The 17,743-nt window shown below is 39.2% G+C and overlaps 1 protein-coding gene across 1 annotated transcript; it reads left to right on the top strand.

The window, feature by feature from the left end:
* The first annotated feature begins 377 nt into the window (after positions 1 to 377).
* On the top strand, positions 378 to 17,039 carry LOC148104953 (beta-1,4 N-acetylgalactosaminyltransferase 2-like). Its single transcript, XM_087838359.1, is given in 8 exon segments — positions 378 to 402; positions 1,660 to 1,773; positions 1,864 to 1,950; positions 3,180 to 3,326; positions 3,329 to 3,354; positions 3,836 to 3,979; positions 16,518 to 16,737; positions 16,855 to 17,039. Coding segments are annotated over 8 exon segments (948 nt in total).
* Positions 17,040 to 17,743: the final 704 nt, after the last annotated feature.

Below are 17,743 nucleotides of genomic sequence, written 5' to 3'. Positions count from 1 at the left end.
GACATGAAGAAATACATAGGTAATGAGTAATAAAAGAGATCCTGCCAAATAGGGCACTGCAGCATGTCATATATTATCAAACACAATTTCAGGGTAGCGCTACCATGGTTACAGACAGGAAGGTGGATCTCGGTTTTCACATGTTCAGTCACTTCCTTGATCATTTGCCTTTTTAAATTTTCTTTGTTATATGGTCAATATAACCACTGACGTATCTATTTCTTTCCATCATGGGATGCTGTCACAGTGTGGTCATTTTAATTTTAGGTTTACAGCTGCATGCAGGAAAAAGGAGCAGCTACAAGGTTAGTGTCATAAAACAGTTCAGCTTGACAGGCAAATCTCAACAAACTCTGTTAGAATAGTAGAGGTGCAAGATGGGTATCAAATATTTCTCCAAAGGTAGGTCTGTATGTTTCATTTAAAAAAACAGTGAACTTCAAGGCTGCCACTGTAGTATTTCTGCTTGGTAAAACTTTAAATTTCCTCATAGTAATTGTGATGACCTTAGAAGCTCTTGGTAACTTTCATTTTAATACTATTATCATAGAGATTTAAAGAAACAAAGATGTTGAATTTGCATTCTTTATGTTGTAGGAATAATTCTTTGTCATTTGCAAATGAAGCCATTTTGGTGTTGAGTTTGAGTTGAAGACAGAAACCCCACCGTAAGCAAAATTGTCAGGCCCTAGATACTTTGCTGAAGATGAGTTGGATATTTAAAGCCAGAGTGTTAGTAATATGAATTTTATAATTTGCTAAATGATTATTAAACCAAAGCTATTTCTCAAATAATATAATTACTTTAATGTATAAAGTCTAACTCAGGACCTATCCAGTTGCCCCACCAGTGCTTTTCTTCATTCATTCTCACTTGAAGTCACTTATTTACATTACCGTAATAACTTTTTTTGGTCTCTGGTTGTCATGTGCTTCCCATGTGGATGGCCCCTAAGCTCTCTTTAGCATTTTGCTAGCTGCATACATAAAGCCCTGCAGTAACATCAGGCCAGGACACTGAGTCTGGTTTTGTGGTTGTGGTCTGGGGCCAGCTTTCAAATATAAGATAATACATCTAAATCAAATACCACAAGAAATTAGGTAAATTAAAAATGAAAACAATTTTCTGTGATTGTATGTAAATTTATATCCAGCATTTACTGTCACTGTGATTAAAATGAATGATGTCACAGATGTCTGTGTAAGTATGAATACTTGGAGTACTTTTTAGTTTATTCAGATTTTTCTATTCTAGGTGGTCTTAAAAGTCTCTAAAGGGATCCTGACCACAGATATTCCACCAGCAGAGGTCACAGTCGAAGGTGAGATTCCACTTCTCATCAGTTTATATACAAATTGGTGACAAAAAAAGCTAGAACTCCTATACTAAACAAATCTGTTATTTTGTGGAGGTTAATTTGTTGGCTTGATTTGTGTCTGATATATCCTTTAAAAGGGTGGGTCACTGCAAATCAGGAACAAATATGTTCTGAGTCATTAACTTTATTCTATGGCAGAACATTTATGTCCTGAAAGTATGAATAGGGCATGGAGGGGTCACTGCATGATATGATGGATTTGATATGTTATGACATTCACAATCAAACTTCAATCTAAAGAAGACACTGGAATGAAATGTTGTGAAATTGTAATTCACAGGTTCTGGTGAGAAAGAATTGATAATCAAGTCCGGGAGCCTGGAGCTGCTCAATGACGTGCTGGTCAAAGTGTCCTATACTAGCACAGTCTACCATATCAACACTGGAGACCTTGGTCTGCATTGTCTGGGAACTCAGTCTTGTCTTTTAAGCCCAAATCTTCTTTTTAGTGTACAATAAGTATTTTTTCTTTTTCTTTTTTTAGTAACTTTCCAGTTTGAAAACCATAAAGCTGTGTTCGCTATTGCCATCAAGCAGCCTCATGTACCAGTCCTGTATGACATGGGGACAGGTAGGAATCTACTTTTTAAACAAGGGTATTAAAAGAGAGAGAGAGAGAAATGCAGGAAAACCATGAATTTTATGAAGGTTCTTTCACAGTATATGCCAACCCAATTATTTCTTTGGTTTTATTTTGTATCTTACTACTAGTTAGTGGGAATAGTGTGTTGTTAAAATATTAAGTATCCATCCACTTCCGCTTATCCTTTTCAGGGTCGCGGGGGGCGCTGGAGCCTATCCCAGCTGTCATAGAGCGAGAGGCAGGGTACACCCTGGACAGGGCTAACAGGGCTAACACACAGGGACAGACAACCATTCACACTCACATTCATTCGCACATTCACACCTAGTGACAATTTGGATTATCCAATTAACCTATCCCCACAAGCTGCATGTCTTTGGACGGTGGGAGGAAGCTGGAGTACCTGGAGGGAACCCACGCAAACACGGGGAGAACATGCAAACTCCACACAGAAAGACCCCAGCCTGATGTTGGAATTGAACTCAGGACCTTCTTGCTGTGCGGCAACAGTGCTAACCACCGTGCCACCGTGCTGCCACTTAAAATATTAAGTATTCTAAGTTAAATTCCCCTTCACAATTTGTTTTTGTTCCTTGTGGATTATTAAATCTATAACTCCTTTGGCTGAGTGCTTAGAAACCAGATGCGAAAAATAATGTGTCCCTAGACTCTGCTTCCTTCACGGTGCCAGTGAGATTAAGCTGGTCCTCGAAGTATTCCTTCCGAAGTATTCTTTCCACTGCCCGACAATGTTCTCAAACGAAGTCAGCAGCGCTCCATCCGCACTATACACAGTGCAGGTAGAGCACTGCCTTCCCCTCCTGAGTCGCCAGAAGGTTTGCCAGAATCTCTTCAAGGTAGTCCGAAAGTCTTTTTCCATGGCCGCTCTGAACTGCTCTCACACTCAAGTTTTTTGCTTCACCCACTGCTCAAGCTGCGTTCCGCTTGGCCTTTCAGGTGCCTCTGGAGTCCCACAGGCTAACCAAGCCCGACACAACTTCAGCCTGGTGGCTCCCTTCACCTCTGGTGTCCACCATTTGGTTCGGGGGTTACCACAACAACAGGCAACAACGACCTTGCTGCAGCACTTCAGTGTAGCGGCTTCAGCAATGAAAAGTTTGCTGTTCAATTTGCACAGTTTGCACAAAACTCATTCTACTCTGTAGCAGATGATCTGTCTTATTTTCTTGAAACATTTTTTTGCTTCTGTCTGTCAGATATCAGCTCTCAAGTTACCATCGCCACAAAGACCTTCCTGCGGTACGAACAGCTGAAGGTCTTGTTGGACAGTATCCGAAAATTCTATAGCACCATAAAAGTTATTGTTGCAGATGACAACTTTGAACCAGAGCACATTACCGGAGAAAACATTACATCATGCCTCCAGCACAGGTATGCATAGACATTTAGAACGTAAGATTGTGTTTTTTGTGGGGTTTTTTATTCATACTGAGTTTTATCAGACATCTTGGACAGAGCAGTATAATTATTGAAGGATTTATTAAAATAGTAAAATATAGGATTTTATGCTTTTTTCTTTTCTAGAATTAGACTTTAAATCACTCATCCCCTAAATATAAGAAGAGTGGAGAGGAAATGCTCAGTGCATCGCATGAAATCATCCAGTAGTCTGAGGGTAGTCAAGTGTGCCTTCATCCAGCCCTACGTGTAAGCTTTTAGAAGAAAAAGTTTGCAGCTTTTAAGATTAGACTCCAGTGTTTTGGATTAGTGATTTTAGGAACTTTCAGAACAATCTGATAATACTGAATTACAATAGTCCAGTCTAGAAGTAATGAATGTCACAAGTGACTACTTACACCTCAGAGGGTAAAGGACCATTAAAACAGACTGTAAAATGTGTTTTCATCCTCAGGGCTGGTTTGCAGGCAGAAATCTGGCTGTTTCCCAGGTAACCACCAAGTACTTCCTGTGGGTGGATGATGACTTTTTGTTTACAGAGAAGACAAAGATAGAGAAGCTTGTGGAGATGATGGAGGCGGTCCCTGAACTGGATGTGGTGAGAATGAAATAGCTCATGTTATCTGATTTATGTTTTCTTCTTTAAATAGAACACTAACTGATCTATGTACATAATATATATGTATATATATCCATTTCTGTTAACAGTTGTAAGCACCCCCCCCCCCCAATTTGTTGATCATTTTCATCACTAATGTGATCTAGATTCCTGCTACACTAAATTAACTGCAGAATTCTGTGTTTTTGTCAGATTTTTTTTCTTCTTTAGCTAAATCAGATGTTTGCATTCTAAGTGTGACCTAATACGCCCATTCCACCATCACCACCAAGGCTCATTCCCTTTTGATAAGACTGATCATAAACCTTGCACTTTTACGGGAACAGGAATAACCTTTTGTACAGCATGTAGCATAAAAGCCACAGTCACATGTATTATATTGTAAACAGTGAGCAGGAGGAAGTGGTTGAGAGGTTTAGGTTGTGTTTCAAATATCAGTTGTAAACTGAAGCTGTCATTAAACTTGGAGTTTGTGTTGGACTACAACCCAACTGATCAGCATTATTTGACTATTCCAAAAAGAAAAACAAGTTAGAATAAAGGACTGTTTTTTAAGCTGCATCAAAGTGCAATTTAGCAAGCCAATAAAGTGGCCAATCAGATTTTTTTTTCTTGTTATTCAGAGTTACAACCAATAACAAGCAAAAGTTAGACACAGTTAGGACCAAGCTTAGCTGAAGACCATTTTATTAAGTCAACTACAGTACAAAAGGTTAGCCACCTCATAAACTAGTTTGCGATAAAGACTTGGTTTTGATTTAAAAAAAAACAAACAGAAAAAGAAGTGTTACGGATTCAAATATTGGGAATGGATACAAGAGGAAAACCAAAATAACAACACTGGTCCGGCCGGGTCAAGTCAAACGATGATTTAATGAACACACGCGTGGGAGATGGACACCATACAGCAGACAGCATCAGATCTCAAAATGGTGGAGCCTTGATCAAACTCTTATAGCCTCTAGTGGCCCCCACCTAATCATAAAAGCCTAAACATTCACATTCTTTCTCACACAGCGCCTAAGCTACGACCTTGGCTCCCTGTTTATCTGCTCCTGATGAAATGGGGCAGTATGCTCTGTTCTCTTCTAATCAGACAAATAAGGCGATGACTTTCTGTGAACAATATTTTCTTATAACTCAGCAGTATAATGCATCATAAAACAATATCATCCATTCACAATAAATCAGCAGTCTAATGTAATGCAAATCAATTTACCAAATGTAATAGTTATCACCTTCTTCTAATTCAGGAGAATAATGCAAACTAAAACTACATAATAATTCACAATCTTTACTTAGGGGTCTAACATGGCATAAAGTAATATCATAATCCGACAATTCCCCCTGATGAGCTCTTTAGACTTAAAGAGCTCACTTACACCCTGCAATCCAGTGTTGCCGGGTTCATTTCTCCTTACTCCTTAGGCCCTTTGTCCCCCTGTTGGGTGAACCATATGTGAGATGACCTCTGTGTTTGCGCAGTTCAGATGCAAGAAAAACTTTTATTACAACAACAACAGTAGGTACAGATGATACTCCCATCACTCCCCAGTTCTCCCACAGCTTTATTTCGGTGCTACCTTATACCCTCCAAACGTACTCAGACTAGAACCTCTGTCCGAGGAGCTTTTAACCTTTATTTTATTGCTGTAGGCACCAGTGTCTTCCAGTCGGGTGATCCTCTGCTCTTCTTTCTTCAACATCAGGGGTTAGACAACCCTTCAGTCGTTGCACAGATCAGGGGATTATTCTGCCCCGATTTCAAACAATGATCTGTGTATTCTGGGGTCACCGCTGTGTTTCCCAGAAAACGGAACAGGAACGTGTCCCCCTTATGACCAACAGCCTCTCGAACGTCGTTGGTGTGGTGTTCCTGGATTTCCTTTAACCCCTTCATGGTTATTGCTGTGTTTATGGGATCCATCCTTTTGAGGTGACTAGCTGGAGCCCAAAATGCCATGACACTTGAACCCAGTTGATGTTTCCGCAGTCACCGTGTCTGTCTCTGCTGCCAAGGATCCTCGTATATCTGTGACCTCGTCTGGTGTCTGTTCCTTCCTCTGTAAGAGACAGAAAACCAAAACACCTCTCTTCCCAGCTCTAACAATCTAATGTTGCTGTCTACTGATCTTTTGGTGATTCAGAATTTGTTTAGAATATTCAGAATGTCCCAAGGACTTATCCTAATTTAGTGTATGTGTGTTTAAGCGTGTTTGCATTTAGCCTGCTGCACTCAAGGCATTTCCTACACTTTATCAGTCCGGACTATCGCCGAACGAAGCTTATGACCTTCAAAAAACCGAGTGCCAACTCATTATAAGCACATTTGCAAGATATGTATAAAAATGATTAAAACCACTCATTCTAATAAAAGACATAAACAAATTAGCCATTTCTAATTCTACCATGTGTCCATTCAATGAAGCTAGAAAATTAAAAGAAAAGGTTAGTGACCTCATATCTTAGAAAGTATCAGACTTTCTCCTATCCAGTGTCGTTGCTCCAGTCTTGTTATTCTGTGTTAGGGAATGAAATCAATTTAATTGTCATGTTAGATCTGTTCAACTCCGGGCTCCGCCCAGAGCCTGCGTCTTCACAATCGTCTACAAACAAAACCTGTATTATTATGAACTTCACTTCAACATGAACTTGTTGACTACTTTTGACACCTGTAGATAGAAGATTAACATGGGGTTATAACAATCACTGTAATACAAATATTAATATGTCAATAGCTTCAATAAATGTTCAATGCAATGCTTGTTATATGATTCTGATGTAACAATAATGCTGATGCTAAAATAACAGTAAAACACACAATTTTTATCCCTTACTGACCACAGCAGAGGCCTCTATGTTTTAATTCAGCCATGAATCCAGCTCACCTGATTCATCCCTGAGCCCCACCGGCACTGGCATTTGACAGGGTGGCGCTGCATATTCTTCCTTTAATGTCACTATTTTCAATCTGTTAATTAGAGTGCTTAAACATGAAGTAGACTACGTCCACTACAAGTCAATACAACTGTGAATGTGGCCAATTATCAATCTATTACCAATCAATAACAAAAAATAGCTTTTATTTTATGCATGCTTTTAGTCAACCATTCACCCACAGGATCTCCAATCCCAGAAAATTCCTTCTCTTCCTTTAATAAGTCTGTCCTCCTTCCATGCCCTGGTAACTGGTCCATCCAGAGCCATATCATCTTGAAATATACATACAACAAGCCAAACCACACCTTGGTCACACCAACCCTTTTCCGCCCTGAAGATGTCCAACGCCATCTTAGTCTGGACTGTCAAAGGTGACTTTAACGCTGACTGTTCCGACAATCCATTTATAACATTTCCTGGTCAGATTAGCCAATCCCTGCACACTGGAATAAACATAATCAACATGATCAACATTTTTCCTGCGTGTTTTTCACCATCTTATTAATTCCAATGGTCCATCCTACATTATGTTTATCTAGAACTCCACTCTGTCTCTAAATGTTTGAAGAATTCTTCATGTTTGGGGTCAAGTTTTAAGAATTTGACCATACGTGAAATTAATAATGTTATCACCCCCATCGGGGCTTACCTTTCCCACTTCTGATGATATTCCTCCCTATTCTTTGCAAGTCCCCAATTTTGGTGGCGAGAAACTGTTGGTGTGGTCAAGTGGGCGCTGTAAAAACAAAAGCTCAGGACAGAACAGTTATCAGTCATGTACTTCATACAAAATTAGCATATATTCAATTTCATATTGATCCTCTGAGTGTAATGGTACATTTTAATTTTAATTTATCAAAGCTAAACACAATAATTTTTCTTTATTTTGCTCTCGTTCTTGTGCAGCACCACATCTCAGCACATGCCCCTGTCGGTTCTATCTTACTTTTCTAAATTATTGACTATTTCAATGGAGAACCTAAATGACGTGGACCAGTGTTTGTCATTACATATCTCTATTTTAAATGTAACAAGTCTATCATTCCCCTGTTATTCATAGACATTAATAGAGGGTTTTTTTTGCTTTTTTCTCTATCAAAATTAATTGGCTTTTTTACAGTGGCCTGCTATGGTTAATAATAACATTTTCAGTCATGAGTGAAATCAAAGCTTCTCTCCATTTTAGCATTTAACATTCCCAACAATATAATGTGATGCATTAATCGAAACACAGCTAATAAAACACAATTTTCTTGATGGAAACATCAGTAACTCAAAATTAGCAACCAAAGGGTTAAGTCTGCAGTTCACACTCATGTGAAGCTACAGCCTCCCCCTTTAGTCTCTGTCCTCCTTCTACTCCTGCAAAAACAAAACAAAGTGAGACAAAACATCCACCCTTCTTTTACAGGCTGGGTGAATTGTTTGTGGGCATTTACTAATCCTAAAGTCGGTACCGTTTTTGTCTCAGTATCAAGTCAGTTTAAACTTTTAGTCGTCAGTCCATCACAGTCCAGTCACATGCATACATTCACACACATTCATACCAGATATTGCTGATAATGGAGTCTCACACGCAACCTATTCGAGGCTCCATCACCAGCAAGATGACGTCATCATTTTAAAGGAAAACAGTTCCTTGTTTCTTTGGACTGGATTGACTCGCTGCAATCCTTTTAGGCTCAGGACTTCTCATGTGATCAATGTCCCATATAAGTGAATTTCTCCAGAGCCCATTATAATCATGGAGAAAAATACTTTGCAACTGTTTTCAGTAAGAATGTTTTATAGCGCTTTAAAGTTCAATCTCTCAGGCCTGGATTAAAGAGCTGATTTGTTAAATCAGGAACTCACAAAATACCAAAATATCACCACCGGTGGATCACTCCTCTCAGATGTTCTTATTTCAGTGCACTGTAACAAAAGCAAAGACAAACGTAACCAATAAAATACTCATATAATAACAAATACTGGGGCCCGTTGGAAACATGTCCAAACATAAAACCATCTTTCTCTCTCTTAGAGAAAGAAAACAATCCAAACCTCACTGATAAAATCAACCTAGTTTTAAGCAAAACCCAAAATCAACAAAACTTCACCAGAAAGTTTTTCTCCATCCCGGGACAATATTGTGTAGGAATACAGGTACCGTACACTGAAGAAAAGGCCATGTTGGATTTACTTGATTCAATAGTGGACATTTGTTGCACACAAATGTTTTGCTTTGGCAGAAACTTAAACAACTGAGTTAAATCAACACAATTTTTTCATATTCAATAAACCTGTGCATTTTGTGTTCCTAAAACGCAATTGAAACATGTTTAGATGAAGTAAGTTGAGCTCTTGGAATATTTTAATCCTTCACAATTTTGTCATTTTATTTCAACACTATTCAATAACTTTTACCCCAGTATTACTTGGTCACTTAAATACTACATGTTGTCTTCATATTACATAATGTTCAACAAAGTCTAGATCTTGGTTACCATAAAAATTGAATGGATTTACAATGACTATCATACTCCGGGTTGCAGGAGAGCTGGGAAATAACCCTGAAGTGACAGGTTACACCCTGGACAGCTCACCAGTCTATCACATAGAAACAAACAACCACGTGCACTTACATTCACGGGTAATTTAGAATCACCAGTTAACCCTAACTCTAATAACTGCATGACTTTTAACTGTAGGAGGAAACCAGAATACCCAGAGAGAAGCCACTGCAAACTAGCCAGAATGTGGATTTGAACCCAGGACCTTCTTATTGTGAAGCAACAGCACTAACCACCATGCCAACAATCTAGGAAGTACAGGAAAGCTATGATTTCCTGTATTTGATGCAGAATTTTTTTGTTTTTGTCCTTGACAGGTTAATCCACAATAAATAGCAATAGCATGCACGTGGTGTGTGTGTAGTTCTCTGCCTCTTATAACTCCACTGATTTTCCTGCAGTTTGAAATCTTGTGCGATCTTGTGAATTTCATGAGTTCAGCAACTAACCACTCTTACTAGATTGTATCATGTCATCTCAACAAGAACAAATTAAGTTTTTGAATTCCATGCAAATCCTACATGATTTAATTACGTTCATAGAAACATGAAATTATTGTGTTCAAATTACAAGGTATACCAAAAAAGTAGAGGTGGCTGCTCGACTTGACTGAGATGGATGCCTTCCTCAAACCACGATCCAAAGAGTGCGAGACTGAAATCCCGTGCAGTGTCGCGGGATTTAACATTGCTATATTATTGACTTACTTCACTTGAACATGATATGAACAATTTAATCTACCCTCTCTGCATATCATGTAGTTTCTACACTATATAGTTACACTTAACTTTAAAGCATGAGGCAATTGTGTTAAATACACGCAAGATGCTTATGTAAATCCAAGAGCAGGCCAATCCCTTTTTTTCAGTGTAACTTCTTTTCGCACTGACAAAAACATGTTGGACTTATTTGATTCAATAATGGACACTAGTTACACACAAATGTTTCGCTTTGATAGAAACTTAAACAACTGAGTTAAATCAACACAACCTTTTCATATTCAGTAAACCTGTGCATTTTGAGTTCATATTACACGATTAAGACATGTTCAGATGGAGTAAGTTAAGCTCCTGGAATATTTTAATCCTTCACAATTCTGTCATTTTATTTCAACACTATTCAATAACTTTTATCCAAATTCTACTTGGTCCCTTAAATACTACATGTTGTCTTCATATTGCCTACGGTTCAACAAAGTCTAAATTCTGGTTACCATAAAAATTGAATGGGTCTACAACAACTACCATCCTCCTATCTTTATCCTAATTGCACGAGGGCTGGGAAATAACTCTAAAGTGATAGGTTACGAGGCAGGGTGCACCCCGAACAGGTCACCAGTCTATCACCTAGAAACAAACAACCATTTACACTTACATTCACGGATAATTTAGAATCATCAATTAACCTAACTCTAATAGCTTCATGACTTTTCACTGTGGCAGGAAACCAGAATACCCAGAGAGAAACCACTGCAAACTAGCCAGACTGTGGACTTGCACCCAGGACCTTCTTACTGTGGAGCAACAGCACTCACCAGCATGCCAACAATATAGGAAATACAGGGAAGCTATGATTTCCTGTTGAATTTTGTACAGATCTTTAAAGCCTGAGGCAATTGTGTTAAATACACATGGGATGCTTACGTAAATCCAAGGGCTGGCCCCCTTTTCTTTCTTTTTTTAAAATTTATTTATTTTTTCATGTTTCAGTGTGTTCCTCCTTCAATTAAATCTCAATCACAAAAATGTGGCGCTCCGAAATAAGGCTCACACCGTTAATTCATCATTTTCACTCTGTACCACTGCTCCTTATCAGGCTGTGCGAAGCACAGTAAACAATTCAGTCGAGGCCTTGAGCCATAAACAGACATCACTCACAGACATTGTTTTCATAACCAAACTGCTTTAGACCCTGTCCCCTAAATCTACACAAATGCCCTCTGGGTGACATGAAATGCATTTAACCAATTAACAATCAATTACTTCTTGTTGTTGTAACAAATTCTGTATTTGGAGGTTTGTGTGCAGCATTTTGCGTATCAGCATAGCATTTGTTAGTAAAGCATTCTTCATTGCATCAGCGTGTGTGTATCACTCTTCATTGCACAAACATGTGTATGTGTGTATGTGTGTGTGGATCACTTCTCAGTGAATTGAATCAGCATTTCGATTTGTGTGCGTGTGTGTGTGTCATTTCTCAGTCAATCAACGAGTGCATATGTGTTCATATGTGTGTTTCTCTTGATTCTGAGTCAGTGTATGTAGATGTGTGTGTTTGTGTGTGTGTTTGTGTTCATCACTTTCCTGTTCTGGTGTTCTGGGTAAACCATGGCCTGAAGCGTGCTCTGGGGTCCTGCCTCCCCCTTTTCAGTCCGTTTGGGTCCATTGGTGCTGCTGCCCAAAGTTCTCTCCATACTGGTTCTGGCCCCAATTGAGGCATTCCTTTTCTCCAGTGTCCTGCATCTTCTCCTTGTCCAGCTCCTCCTTAACATGACCCTTTTTGCTTCTGTAGGTTCTTCAGGGTTTGCTCCTGTGTTGGAGCTTCTCTTCAGGTTTGACAACCTCCTGCTCCAGCAAGCTCCGGCCTGATTTTAAGTCCTGTATCTGGGACTCCAAGCCTGACTGATGGGTTCGATTAGCAGCCAGCTCCTCCTGAGGCATGCTCAGTTTCTGCTCTGATGTCTTGAGCTCTCACTGAGGGCAGAAACCTCAGAGTCTTTTCCGTACACGTCAGATTGAAGTTTATTGATGTTTTCCTTGCTTTGCTCCACGGCCTTCTGCAGCTCTGCTGTTCGGCTCTTCTCAGAGGTCAGCTCCTGGCTGAGCCCCGACACCTGTGCCTTCAGCTTATGTTCTTCTGCTGCTTTTGTCCAATCTGAGGTGCCTTCTGACCTCAGTTACTCCTCGTGTCTCTGGCACGCCCTTTTTGCTGCCCGATCCTCCGTGTTGGTCCGTCACTGTCCTGCACAGGTTTAATGCAGTGTTGTTAAGGTCAGCATTCTTTGCTCGGCCTCACTTTTCATCCGGGCTTAATAGGCATCTCGTCACAGCTCTGTCAGCTGAAGCTGTCTGGAAATCTCCCCCGTGTAGTGAAACGGGCCTTGGATTTAACGTTCTCTGTCTCCGCTGCATGAGATCGTTTTCCTGCAGCACTGTTGACATTCTCAGGCTGTTGTTGTGAGTCCAGCTGCTGTAGCATTTGGTCAGGGTCACATCAAAGATGGTAGAAGGGAGAGCAAAGATGGTAGAGGGGAGAGCAGGAGTCCAGGTCAGCCTCGGCTTTCCGGGCCGACAAAGCAGCCTGTAATTAAGCATAAAGAGAAAAAACAAAAACAAAACAAAAACAGACGAACAGGAAAATGATGTTGTTTTGGCTGTGTTGTTCAGAGAGGGGCCAGGCCCTGTGTCAGCCTTCTCCCCCCCTTTTTTTTGTTTTTTCTCACTATATAATCAACTCCTAACCCACCAAGTTGACAGGACAACACAGGTACACGTTAAAATTCTTAAGATCATGTTTAATAATTCAAAAAAGGAATTTTTATTTCATTCAATAATCACTTGTATTAATCAATCAGAGGAAAACATGTCACAATTTGACTCTTTTAACCACTAAATTTATTATTTCATCACTGGTTTATCATACCAGTGTCTGTCTTTTTGAAGTCAAGTTGTTGTCCTGCAACCCAGAGAGTTTATTTGTTAGTAGTGGATAAACTTTATCATTTAACAACATGTGTATGTTAAGTTTTGCTGCTTTAACCTTGCTGGAAAATCTTCACGTGTTCATGAATGTAAGCTGTTTCTTCATTGCGTGTGTGTGTGTTTGTGGGTGGGTTATTTTAACTTTTTTCTCAAACAAGGCATTTCTCTAATTGTGTATGTTTTTAATTTTGTTTCCCAAATTTTGATTTCCCACCTTAAATAACAGCATTCCATGTCTTCAGCCAGGAATTAGAGCTTGCTTGTGAGATTCAGGGACACATGGTGCCAAAAACAATTCAGTGAAAAACTTGCCTGAAAATTTCCAGTGATGGTAACCGATAACTGGAGGAGAAGATGTCCTTTAAGCTTCTTTTTTGGGTGGGGACAAAGTGATAGGTCAACCTGTAAAATTTTGAGCCAGAGCTTGGCCTGTGTGTCATCCCAATTTTGTTAATCTATCCTTTTGCTGCTGTACTCAGGTCTCCTGGTTGAGAGAAATCCACCTGTATTAAGAGACTAAAACATTCATTTACTATTTTTCTTACAACATCCATTTGGTTCATCTACCTAAATTTTACTCTCTCTCTTGGTGCATAGTTCACACAGTCAGGCAGTTGCCTTTTATGGGCATGCAAGTTTCCGGTCACTTACCCCCAGCAGCTGCGAAGCCGTCTCTCCCATATCAAAACTCAGCCAAACATCAAACATTCACCGTAGTCATTCAAAACTTTATTTGTAATATTATAATCAGCAAAATCAGCGTTTTAATTACAGGCATGTATCATTGTTTGCAAATCATACTTATAAAACTCAATAACACGCTAAACAGGAAGTCCTCTGTGGGCTTCACAGCAGCCACCTCATTTGCATGTTCACATCATACTATCTAAAAATAGCTCGCAGCGCTGCAGTGCACTGTCGTCACACACAGCCTCGTTTCACACTCAACTTTCTATTATATTACAAAGACGTCTTATATTTACAATCACTCTCAGGCCTGAAAGTTTTAGCGCCTACACAATTTTGACAAATTTAAGATAACGGGTCCAACCGAAGAAAGTCCAACTTTTTTGTAATCAATTAACCAGTATCAGCCTCTAACTGTATCTGGCCTCATCTCTAAAGTCCCTAACTCAATTTAAAGTGTCCAAAAAAGCGCAGATAAGGAGCCTCTAACTCCTAGCTTGTTCCAGGATGCCCTGTACCCCACAGTCAAGCCAACTGAACTAACCCTGTTCGCCGACAGGTCAAGGTCGCGCGTCCGCGGCCAGGAGGGAGCGTAACCTCCGGGCTATGCGCCTCTTAGTGGCCTCTAACCACCCTTCTCACAAAATTTATAATACTTTTAAACCGCCGTCAACCCTCTAAAACAAGAGTATGACTGACGCAAATGCAACGTTATGGACAATGGAGCCTCTAACTCTCAACATGGCCAACACAGATGCAATCCTTTAGACCAATGGAGCCTCTAACTCACAAACTGACCAATTCCCTATCAAACTACCTGAGCCTCTAACTCAGTATTATTTTACTTTACCTTGAGCCTCTAACTCAGTATTGTTTTCCTTTATCTTGAGCCTCTAACTCAGTATTATTTTCCTTTATCTTGAGCCTCTAACTCAGTATTGTAACTTATAAGCTTATTTCAAGTTTCAAAACTCATGAGATTTTTCATCAAAATCAAAACAGGCCTTCACCAGTAATTTCAGTGAGTAGACTTTTAATTTATACAGTCCAATTTGGCACAGTTTGGATTTACATTCAACAGGTTGTGCCTCACCTTTAAATGTGCCGGCTTGCCCACTCACGTCAGACCACTGGCTCGTGCCTGCCCGTTCAACCACCTCGGACCGTCCAAACCTCCAAAACTTCCATCCCAGTACCACAGGACGAGCCCCCAAAACTGTCACGGGTTCAAATATTGGGGATGGATACAAGAGGAAAACCAAAAATAACCACACTGGTCCGGCCGGGTCAAGTCAAACGATGATTTAATGAACACACGCGTGGGAGATGGACACCATACAGCAGACAGCATCAGATCTCAAAATGGTGGAGCCTTGATCAAACTCTTATAGCCTCTAGTGGCCCCCACCTAATCATAAAAGCCTAAACATTCACATTCTTTCTCACACAGCGCCTAAGCTACGACCTTGGCTCCCTGTTTATCTGCTCCTGATGAAATGGGGCAGTATGCTCTGTTCTCTTCTAATTAGACAAATAAGGCGATGACTTTCTGTGAACAATATTTTCTTATAACTCAGCAGTATAATGCATCATAAAACAATATCATCCATTCACAATAAATCAGCAGTCTAATGTAATGCAAATCAATTTACCAAATGTAATAGTTATCACCTTCTTCTAATTCAGGAGAATAATGCAAACTAAAACTACATAATAATTCACAATCTTTACTTAGGGGTCTAACATGGCATAAAGTAATATCATAATCCGACAGAAGTCACAATTATCTGTTCGGCGTTCATGGCCAGTGTTGGCCAAGTTACTTGAAAATAGTAATTAGTTACTACTAATTACTACTCCAAGAAAGTAATCCCATTACTTTACTGATTACTATTTTCAAAAGTAATTAGTTACTTAGTTAGTTTTTAAAAGCGTGATACACAACCTGAATATAAAGCAATAGACCTTTCAGCCCAATTCTCTTTTTTCTGCACAATCCATCATATTTTAATCTTTCATCTCTAATCTCTTTAATATACAAGTAAAACACAGCAGAAAATAAATAAAATCAAAGACTCAGCAGCACTGAGTCCTGTCGCTCTTAAATCTATTTTAACCTGTTTGCAGGAGTTTGAGGGTTTGCCCGTTGTCACAGCAGTCATGTCAGTGGGGTGGTCCGGGGATTTCTCTGTGAATGTCACATTCCTGTGGCAGCGTGCTCAGTGTTTGCTCAGATTTGAAGTTACATTTTTCTCTGTAGAAAGAACTTTTCTTCCCACGCAGAGTAACAGCGGACGCTAATGGTTTTGTCACTTTTTACAGAATCAAACTCAAAGTAATGTCAGTACTTCCACACTTTAAACGCTGCATGGTCGTACTCTCTCCCGCACTCCATATTGTTCATTGTTAATCTGCACACGTCTGTTGCTTCCACGGACATGCACGCTCTTACGTCATTGTCATGAGACACTCTCACAAACAAAATCACAGTTTAGTAACGCAATAACGTGTTAATTACTTTTTTTGCAATAGTAATCCCTTACTTTACTCATTGCTTGAAAAAAAGTAAACATGTTACTGCCCATCTCTGTTCATGACAATATTTATAGCTTGCTTTTCGGTTTCTCTTCTTTTTAGGTTGGTGGGTCAGTAAAAGAGAATCAGTTTTATTTCTCTCTTATCTATGAAGAAGGAGAAGAAACTGAAGGTGGCTGCTTATACAGGAAGTCTAATAAGAAATTACATTCAGTTCCACAATGCTTTTTGGCCAGTGGAGTGGTCAACTTCTTCCTGGCCCGTACAGATGCTGTACAGAGGGTGGGTTTTGACCCTAAGCTACAGTGGATAGCACATTCAGGTAGGTCCAGATTTCAGTTTGGTTTAAAAGCGACAAGAAGGGGGGGGGCTTCCAGTTTTGCTTAGCTATGATAACAAAATGTTTTATTTTAAAATACTTGTTTTTTTTTTAATCTAGAGTTCTTTATGGATGGCCTGGGCTATTTACTTGTTGCCACTTGTGGTGATGTATCCATTGACCATCAACATGTAGCCAGAAGTGCTCGTTATCGCAAGTTCAGAAATCCTAGAAAGAATGACTCAGAATTCAAATTGCAGCTTCATTTCTTCAAAAACCACCTTAAGTGCATTAAATATGCATAGAAGACCTTAAGAGAACATCAGTGAACTGGTTGTAGTTATATACTGCACTTTATTTTACTCAGAGCAATGTTTTCATAGATATTGCTTTGCCTGTAATTGTCAATGTTTCTCATAATCCATTCTACTATACTGTATGCTATAATAAGAAGAATTCAAATTGGATGTTTCCAAATATTCCGAATAAAACCAAATTCAATAAATGTTATGTTGTTGATGAAATAAGGACTTTGAAGTTTGGAAGTCACCATAGCATTTATGCTAGAACAAGTTATTGGTTACTCATTAAGTAATAGTTATAGTGAGTTATAGTTGTTGAGAAGTTATTGTTATAAAGTTACTGGTCACTTTCAGCAACAGGTAAAAACATTACAGAAGAAAATTAGGGGCTATAATTAATTTTCATAAGTTTTTAGTGAAAAATCTGCGCATCTCAACTGTTTTTTGTACAGTAACCTTTACATTAAACTACATAAAACATAAAAAGTTAAATAATATTAAAGCCATGCAAAATGTATTTTCACATTATGAATGTGTTCCAGCTTATAGACCCTCATACTGTGTCTTTGGGGAATCTTACAGTGGAGATAAAATGAAATAAAATGAAGCCCTTTTCATGTGCACTGAATATACTGCCAGTGAGATTTCTAAATGAAGTTCATGTATCTGTATAATTCTTCAAATAATTGTAACCTCTTCTGAGAAAA

Source organism: Neolamprologus brichardi, chromosome 3 (assembly GCF_056152115.1).
Source record: "Neolamprologus brichardi isolate AB-2024 chromosome 3, ASM5615211v1, whole genome shotgun sequence".
Taxonomy (NCBI): domain Eukaryota; kingdom Metazoa; phylum Chordata; class Actinopteri; order Cichliformes; family Cichlidae; genus Neolamprologus; species Neolamprologus brichardi.
This window is presented reverse-complemented; position numbering and strand designations above follow the sequence as displayed.